General features: G+C 37.6%; 1 protein-coding gene across 1 annotated transcript; it reads left to right on the top strand.

Annotated features, from left to right (window-relative positions):
* Nucleotides 1–1,834: 1,834 nt before the first annotated feature.
* On the top strand, nt 1,835–6,973 carry LOC130140055 (ankyrin repeat-containing protein At5g02620-like). Its single transcript, XM_056318410.1, has 4 exons — nt 1,835–2,441; nt 3,719–3,721; nt 3,900–4,408; nt 6,287–6,973. Exons 1-4 carry the CDS (start codon nt 1,835–1,837, stop codon nt 6,971–6,973), a joined length of 1,806 nt encoding a protein of 601 aa, XP_056174385.1.
* Nucleotides 6,974–10,035: the final 3,062 nt, after the last annotated feature.

Here is a 10,035-nt window from a genome sequence, read left to right as displayed (position 1 = left end):
CCTTGAAGGTTATAAATGGGAATAATTACCAAAAAAGTCATAAACCTATTATACGATGACCAATTCGGACATAAATATTTCAATTTGACCAATTTAATCTTAAATATTTTCACGATTTGCCAATATAATCCTTCTGGCTAATTTTAGCCGGAAATCATTGATATGGACACCGCCGTCCTATGTGGCACGGGCGAGGCCTGCAACCTTTGCACCCATCGCTCGGCGAGGGTTGTTGGCTTAGAGTTGGAAAAGACAGAGAAAGACGCACCTGTTTCATCGCAGAAAGGCGCCCACTCAAACTGGAGGTCGGGAGAGATAGCAGCTGTTTCATCGCAGCGAGGAATCAGGAAAGCACCACCAACCGTCCAAGGAGGGGACCATCCGCATAATATCCTGTGTAATAATCTCCTTTCTATTCATCTTCGGAAACTCAAAGAAATTTCTTCCTGGTAGTAACCGTGCTGTCCAATCATCTAGGAAAGCTCGAAGAAACTCCTCCGCAGTGCCCACAGCCCCTATTCCCACTCAAACATTTAGGCCATTCCTCCTAGAAAGCTCAAAGAAATTCCTCAGCGATATGTCCACCATTCTAACTTGAACTTATTGCTCATATGCATGATAAGTTCACTGGCACCTACTCTGGTCCAGCGAATTGGAGAGAGAGAGAGAGAGAGAAATTTTTTCTTGACCAAAAAAAAAAAATTGTCATCCAAAGGCGACAAAATTCGTACTTTGTCGCCATGGATTCAATCAAAGTTGGGATAGTTTTGAACCTAAGGCTTTTGCTGACCTTAGATTGAATCTAAAGCAACAAAATCATGGTTTTTGTTAATGATATTAGGTTATTTAGCTGATTTTACATATCTCTCTAATTTCTCAACTGTTTTTCTCGCCTTTGTCGCCTCAGATGAGGCCTAAAGTGAAATGGTTTTGTCCCGTTAGGTTTGGGCCTAAGCAACAAAATTTCAACTCACATTGAGATGGGAAAATTTTGAACCTACGGTGACAAAATAATTTTATCACCTTGGGGCGGTCCTAAAGCGACAAAAATGATTTTTTTTCATCGCTTTGGGGTATGACCTAAGGTGACAAACTGAGAATTTGGCCTTCTTTGGCAGACCCTAAGGTGACGAAACCGGGTAATTTGTTGCCTTACTTTTGGTGGGCTTTTTGGCCTTTCGTCAACCCTAAGGCGACAAAAATCATTCTTTTCGTCACCTTTGGGTGTGCCTAAAGTGACAAAAGTAACATTTTTTTCACTATTGGAATACCCTAAAACGACAAAATTGAATTCTTTTTTCCACGTTTAGTTTAATATGTTTTTCTACTTCGTCAACTGATACGACTCAAAAAAAAAAAAAAAACTAATCCGACTCGTGTAGTAATGTAAATATTTGTGACCACGTTAAATTTAGTGACAAGATGACAACGGTCTCTGGCTGTTGTTCCGTAGAATGTTCACTTGGCTGAAGAACTATCGAAGATGGTTCCCATTGCTACGTACTCGCCGGGGGAAGGCATAGAAGTCTGAAGTTACCATGTTCCACGAAGTATCATTGATGTGCAATGGTTTGGCTTTTGATGAAACGTGGAAGAAAAGATGGTTCGGAAAAGTAAAATGACATCGAAGATGGTTCTCATTGTTTTGTTTTTTTGCTTGATCTTTTTCCTTTCAATTTGCGTGTGGGAGAACAGAAACTTCAAAGAAATAGATCAATTTGACTTTTCGAAAACTATTTTCTGAAAAGAAATTCCTCCCACTTGAACTCATTGCTTATATGCACAAGTTCACTCGCAACAACTCTGTGTCCCCGGGAAAGATAGATAGATAAGCATGCATCCTAAAGTGTATGAGGCTGCACAGTCTGGAGACTTTGATTTGCTGAAGACAATAATTTCGGGAAATGGAGAGAACCTTTTCCACCAAACAACACCAAAGGAGAACAACATTCTTCACGTTGCGGCTCAATATAAGCAGGTAAATTTCATTGAAAACCTTCTCCAATTTCCATCAGGACCGTCCCTTCTTTGGCAGGGTAACTCCAAAGGAGATACTCCCCTACATATTGTTGCCACACTGGGAAGCTGCGAAGCAGTTCGAGTTTTCACTGATCTGGCAAAATCATTGCATTGGGCTGTTGAAAACAGACAAATTGACGCATGCAAAGAGCTACTTAGAAAGCCAAATTTGCATAAGGATACCGCATTGCACTATGCAGTAAGAGGAGGGCATGAATTGGTGGTGAAGTTGCTAATTGAAGAAGATCCTCAATTATGTGATATTACTAATGCTGCCAATGAGTCCCCGCTTTATCTCGCAGCACATCGAAGACGTTCAGATATCGTTGTGCTAATTTTAAATGCATTCTCGTTGTCATCTTGTCATAAGGGCCCTAAGGGACTGACAGCTCTACATGCTGCAGTGCTCTTCTCACTACCAAGTAAGTATCACAAGATTGTAAGCCAGTGAACCAATGGTGTGTTTGTTTGAGGGAAAGTATTTTCAGACTTTCATCTGTTTGGTTCATTGAAAATGATAAGTCAACCGAAAATACTTTCTAGTCAAGGAAAATATTCATGTATAAAATTAGAAAAGTGAATTCCCTAATCTAAAAAGGTGAAAACACTTTCCGGAATTGCTCCTCTTAACTCTTTTAATATTTTATTCTTTTCTTTTCTTTTTTCTTTTTTCTTTTTTTTCTTTATTTATCTTGTTTTCTTTCCCTCTGCCAAGGTCGAGGCTCGCCGGCAAGCTCGAGCTTGCCAAGATCTAATGAGTCTCAACCTCGCCGCCTCCTGACCTTGCGCCTCAACCTCGCCCGAGACCATTGAGGTCAGAGCTCGCTCGAGGCTCGCCTATGGTCGTCACTGACCGGTTGCGCGGTGGAAGGAGGAAAAAGAAAGAGAAAGAAAAGGAAAACGAAAAAGAAAAGAGAAAAAATAAAATTAAAAATTCAATTTTTAAAAAAAGAAAAGAGAAATAACAAATAATTAAAAATTCGATTTTTTTTAAAAAAATAACAAAATTATTAAAAATTTTGATTTTTTTTTCCTGAGATGAAGTCATGAGATTGAAATCATTTTCCGTTGAGATCCAAACATCAGAAAATGTTTTCAATCATATATCACCAAATAAATGAAAACTAACCGTAATCTTGGACCTTTATTATTGAGTTTTTCACAAAACAAACGTATCCTTAATTCCTATGATGGCGGTGGCAGCAACCACCATCACCATAACACCACTACCTCTTCCCTTGTCTCTCTCTCCTCTAGTTCGGTTTTTCTTTTTTCTCTTCTTTTCTTGTATTCTTCTTTGTTTTGATATTTTCTGCTTACGATTAATTGCTTTGCAGTATGGCATGGCATGCAATATATTTCCAGAAGATCAGGGTTTATATGCAAAATTTTTGAATTCTTGAGGGCAAATCATGACGACTTGAAAAAATGAGAGTGCAATGATTTTACCATTGAAAATGTACGAGGTGCTAAGTCCTCATTCAATATTGAAATTTCTATAAAATTGAGTTGGGCACGATTGTTCTGCAAAATGATTGGCATCTGAGTAAAAAGCATTGGTATTTTATTCTAGCCTTGACAGAGCATATGCCTTCATAAAAATAGGAGAAGCTTCTTCTCGATCAACTTTACGAATTTCTAACAATTTCGCTTGTCAAAAAGCAAAATTCACAAATTTCTGCATTATACTGGATTGAAGGTGGTCAGATTCACATGTGTTTCACTAGATAACTAGAGAAACTTCAGAATAACCATGACATATTCCTTGCTAGTACAGAGAAAAACGGGAGAGCTTCATGGGATGAAATACAATTTTAATATCTATGTCATGATGCCAAAAACAGTATAAAGCATGACATATTCCTGTTGTATTTGCAAAGGTTGGTGGAAAATCCTGGAGAAGAGACCGGAATTGATCAGAGAAGGAGATGAAATGGGTTGGACTCCTCTTCATTATGTCGCTTCCCTAGGCAAAGTCGAAGCAGTTCGACTACTCTTGCAACACGATACTTCTATGGCATACACTTTAGACAAAGAGGGGCAATCGGCTCTTCACATTGCAGCGTTTCTAGGCTACCGCCATGTCATTGACGAGATTGTTAGATCCTGTCCTGATGCTTGGGACATTATAAACTTCAAAGGCCAAACGGCTCTTCATGCTGCTGCAATCGGTGGACGAGTATTTGTAGTCAATTACATTCTCCGGATGCCAGGCCTCCTACATCTTCTCAACGAACAAGACACTAATGGAAACACGGCTTTGCATTTGACTGCGCTCCATAAAAAATACTTCACCATTTACAGACTTGGACGAGACAAGAGGGTAGACCGTTTCGCCACAAACAAGGATCATATGACTGCCCTTGACATTTTTTTGGCTCATGAGGAGGTATGCTTGCTTGAACCCTCACTCGTAGAGTAATTTCTTCAATAACGATTAGAAACTGGGCCCAGGTGATACTCGGCGCAAACAAACATCGGAGTCTTTTTGTGTCAACTTTGTTTTACTTGTTCAATTGTTTGAGCATATTGTCTATATCTTCAATTTTCGTAGCAAATAGTAGCATAGATAGCTTCGTTAAGTTTGACACACATTTGAAAAGGGGCTTGGAGTGAAGTGATTTCATACTTCATATCGAACCATAAATAAGGAATTTGGGCAGAATTGAACTTTGTGGTTGGGCAACAAATAAACAAAGCTTCATTACCTCCCACTTCACTTCACATTAGTCAACACACTAACTATTACATTAATAAGACAAAAATAAAAAGGCTTTTTTTATCCACTTAATCTATCAATAATGTTCCTACAACAAAACATCAACATCAATCCCCACAGCTTATTAATTTAAATACAATTTGATACAATAGTCAACAAGTCTAAATTAATACGCGATACAAAATATTTATGGTTCTTTCATATATCTAAGTTGGTATATAATGTTTCCACCTATTATTAACTAAATGTGTAGGGCACACATCTTCTTTCTTTCAAACTACCAATTAATCCATAAATTGGATGTGCACACAAACGATTTTTTGACAAAGTAAAACGTAAATTTTTTGGACTATTGAAAAAATTGTTAAAGCCGTATTTAAATACAATTTTTTCAATAGTCTAAAAATTGGTTAAGCCATATTTACGAGTATTGCGACAGTAACAAAAAGCTGTATCTAAAAAGTTGCATTCAAATTTTTTTATCTATAACAAAGTCATTAATTTGCATTGTCAAATAGGAACTTCATTTTACAAAACAATTATCTTGCCATTAGTTATTACTCTAAAATGTTAAACTTGAAGTCTTACAGTCTGAAATCATTAAAGTCATTCCCACATAAGAAAGCTCTCCTTAAAATCTTATTACATAAAAAAAACCCAAATATCGTATTAATTGCCAACAGTTAACTGCATATCATAAAAAATAATTTAAGTTTCAATATTTTTTTCAAATAACAAGGAATACTTTTAAGACAATTCACTTAATAAAGTAATATTCAATATTGGTTAATTCCGTTGTTTGGTTGATAAATATATATTATTTGTGTACAGTATAATGTTCAACGTTGGTAAATATGTGTTGTATGCTCAAAAGCTTCATTGAGTATAAATTTCAAATCCGTGCTACAAGCAAGTCTTCAACTAGTTCAAAAGTAATTTGTCTGTGTATCTTGAAAACAATGCAAAGCATTTTAGGTTGTGATCCTCTAAATTTAGGGGATAAGATAAAGCAAAAAAAAAAAATATGGAGAATAAATCTGGGTTGTCTAATGGCCCTTGTGCTGGGCCCTGGGGTGTCAAGCATTCAGGGGTAACTTTAAAATGTAAAATTAGCCATAGCTTTAAAGGATCCCAATCCAAAAAGTTTAGTTGCACCTTCTGACATTGAAACAACTACTCTGCCACATTCACAAGAAAGGATCAGAATATTTTGTACAATATTTGGCTGAAATCCTTGTGTTTCTTTTCTGCTCTCTGTCAAACAGTTTTTGAGGTAAAAGAGAGAACCTGCACTCTGCCCTATTTGAGAAAAATAGTTCAAATAATTCCTAGAGAAGAGCATACTCAAAACTGTAATTGTTTACTTTAGGATACTCTATTTACTGGTTTTATCTAAAATAGATGAATTGAATGAATTCTCCATAACGTTTTAGGACTTGCCACAAGCTCTATTCATTATAGATGCACTTTCAGTGTGTAAAGTGAGGGTCTTGAAGTATTTCGCTAGGAAAGACCACCCGTTTATTGATACATTCTGTACATTTTTAGGTCGGCTACAAAGCTGCAAAAGTCAAACATGTGTTGAAAGGATCTCTTGGAATGCCGTTTTGTCAAGACAGGGCTATGGAATGTGTCAAGAAGAGGTTAGACGAGCAAATTGTTGAGGGTCAACCAGCTGGGTTTATAACCACAGGAAGTATTACCGCCAAGACAGAAAATTTCTATTCATCAAAAAGAAGCATTATTGACCTTCAACTACTAGTGGCAGTACTAATAGCCACAGTGACCTTCGCCGCGGCCTTCACGATGCCTGGAGGTTATAACAACGACGGACCCAACCAAGGAATGGCGACTCTTGCAGGCAGGGCAGCTTTCAAAGCCTTTGTCATATCTAATACTACTGCATTCAGTTTCTCCATCCTGGCCTTGTTCTTACAATATGACACTATGCACGTGAACAATCGCCAACAGGCGAGATATGCCAACAGGGCGGGGGATTGCATTTACGTTGCGATACTTGGGATGGTGCTAGCCTTTGCTTGCGGTACATATGTGGTATTGACAAGTACCAGGATTGGACTCTTTCCTTTCGTAATGTCTGGATGTCTCATCATTATATACTCAATTGGTGCTTTCCTTGACCCCGAGGCTCGCTTCATACCGCAATGGAACCGTCCAAGGAGTTACTTCCGAAACTTATTGTTTGATTATGCGATATACAAGGAAAGCTGCTAATAAGTTGGGCCGATCCTCTAGTCCGGTGACCTTGTGCATGGGAAGTTTCCTTTTTGCTTTCAGCCGTCGAATTTGAGTAATTCGAACGTCATCTGTCAGAATTTGAAACCTGTCAACGTCGAGCCATCGGATCAAGCGCCAGCAAAATTGCCGTGCTACATATGACTGGAGCGCAGCAAAGGCCGACGTACGGAAGGAAAGTGTTAGAATTTGGGGTATTTTAATGATAAAATGCTCTTTGCAGCATTAATGGGTTTTATTTGTTTTTACCGTTCGTTGATTGCCATTACTTTTAACATCCATAAATTCCTTGAACATTCTTCAACGTTGGTAGATGTTTGAAGAAGTTTATGATGTTAATTCACAAAATCAAGTCGCTGGTTAGTAGTAAGTTACCAGTATTGCAAAGAATTTATTAGCATAAAATTGATTTGTAAGTTCCGACTTCTTTTAAATTAAGATTAATACCACAAAAAACTTCAAACTAATAGACATGTGGTAAATTTATCTCAAACTAATTTTTTGACCATTAAAAACCTCGAACTAGTACACCTATAACAAATTTACCCTCCATTAGTTTCAATTAAATTTTACCGTCAAACTAATAAGTTAGATGACATGTGGCAGTTGACGGGTGTACCAATTTGGAGTTTTATCCCTCCGTTTGTCACAGGTTTACCTATTTGTGATTTTTTATGGTATTAATTTAATTTAACGGGGGGTGAATTTATTACGAGTGTATCAGTTTGGGGTTTTTTATGGTTAAAAATTAGTTTGGGGTAAATTTATCACAAGTGTACCAGTTTGAGGTTTTTTGTGATTAAAAAATTAGTTCGGGGTAAATTTGTCACATGTGTACCAATTTGAGGTTTTTCATAGTATTAACCCTTTAAATTACACGGGTTGATAAGGTAGAGGTTAATAAATTACCGTCATCAACTGAATTGACTGACGTCAAATTGATTAGTAAGTTAACAACTTTTAAATTTTATAAGTAGATTGGTGAAAGGTTAGTAAGTTACCATCAAGCTAATGAATACACCAATGTCAAAAGACTTAGTAACTTACCAACGCCTTTGAAGTTTTACAAGTGGACACCGTTAAAAGTTGGTAAGGTAGTAATATTGTGATGCATTTACCAACGCCAAATTTCTCGAGTTTTACAAGTAGGTATGGATTGAGGTTAGTACCTTGCGGAAGAATGTGCTGTTTACTAGCATAAGTTGCCATTGAATTGGGACTAGCCTTCGACTTCTATGCGTCGCTCTGTAATGGCATAGTTGCGCATAATTGCAGGAAGTATCATAACATATTCAGCATCTATTGAGAGCAAGAGTCATGGCTGATGCAAGATCCTTCCTTTCCGATGATTTCAAAAGTTTCATAAGCCTTCATAACAGTGGGAATGCCATCTTTCTGTGTAATCTCAGAACTTTCAAGTCAATCTAATGAGTAACATCATCAAATTTTTAGATACACGAGGCCAAAGATGTATAACCATATCAACCTATAAAAATTCAAATACCCACTCATGCCAAAAACAATCATTTCGCTTCGTCTTTCCTGTTTGTGTGTGGAATATATGCATCACTTGCTATTGCACAGTGAGGGGCAGTGGTTGATCATCAAATAGCCTAACCTTTCATCGATACGAACCGTGAACCCATGGGGTCCAACTACGAGAAGCCATTCCTATGACACATTCTTCACTGAAGCTGCATTATCCACCACATAAGGTACCATATACTTTTTCGACCAAAGAAAAAGGTACTATATACTTGTGCATGTCAGCGAGAGAGACCTGGAGATGATTCCGAGAGTGTCGCAACCCTTCCAACACGTCTGAGGAAAGACAAGTTTAGAGATAATGCCTAGAGTGAAACGACGATTATTAAATGGCTTGGGTTCTCCCAAACCCTTACCTCGAGCAACATTAGGACTTACAATGTTTTAGTACAATTTAACCTACAAGAAGAAGTCCCCACTAGCCTATTAAGGTCATAAGCCAAGTGATATACGAGAAAATATCTCACTTCCTACGAAATTAGATGATCCAAGATCGAGGACTTGATTACACTAATTTCTAACTAGTGTTCTTTCGGTACCTTAACTTGATTGGTTTGTTACCCAAGAGATTCATGCGATCTTTTAACCATTTTAGTACCCTATGCCACTAAACGATGTCCATGCATGAGTGCAAAATCAAGGGTAAATAAACAATCTCAATTGATATGATAAAAGTAAAGTATAAGAGGTATACCCAATAAAGCATCAAGCAAAGAATACACATGAGCTCCTTATTAAGCTCTAGGACAGTAACTTCCATGAGCTAAATTCAAATTGAATCCAATTCCTCATCCCAAAGATCAATCTGCTAAAACTATAATATATCAAAGGTACTCACTAAAATCTTTAATTCTAGATTCTTCACTTAAAATTCGAATTAGGCTCACTCATCGAATTAAGCCCAAATTCCCTTAAAAACCTCATCAAATCCAAATTTACTAGAACCAGATTCACAGCCCAATCGTTTCTTAAAGACATTCTTGAACATAACCGCACTAAACCCGTCCCCATGACAAATGCATACTAAGCCCACACTACAACGGCGACGATTGACAACGAAGAGGCAGGAAAGGATTCAGAAGAAATCACTGAGAGAGAATGACTCCTGGACGCTCAAAAACCTCTCGAGTAGTTTCAACCGGGGCCTTCTGTTCTAGTTCCCTTTCGGTATGTACGTTAGTTGATGGGCCGGCGATGGCAAACCGATGGCGATTAACCGGTGGATGAGGATGACCGAGAAAAAGAAATTCAAAAGGAGTGCACTGAGGGAGTGCGTGTTATGATGATATTACACCACAATAATGACACATATCATAATATGTATTTTCATACATTGTGTTACGTCCATTTTTCTCATGTAAATGCAATTTTCCTTAGATCATCGACCTTTTGAAGTCAAATGCTCCATGATCAAATGATAATCATGAATCACTACAAAATGTAATTGTGGACCATGTCATGGATTTGCACTTCCTACACTATAAGATTGTAGAGGA

Source organism: Syzygium oleosum, unplaced genomic scaffold, assembly GCF_021117445.2.
Source record: "Syzygium oleosum isolate NSW1041296 unplaced genomic scaffold, Sole_v2.1 Sole_v2.15, whole genome shotgun sequence".
In the NCBI taxonomy this organism is placed as follows: domain Eukaryota; kingdom Viridiplantae; phylum Streptophyta; class Magnoliopsida; order Myrtales; family Myrtaceae; genus Syzygium; species Syzygium oleosum.
This window is presented reverse-complemented; position numbering and strand designations above follow the sequence as displayed.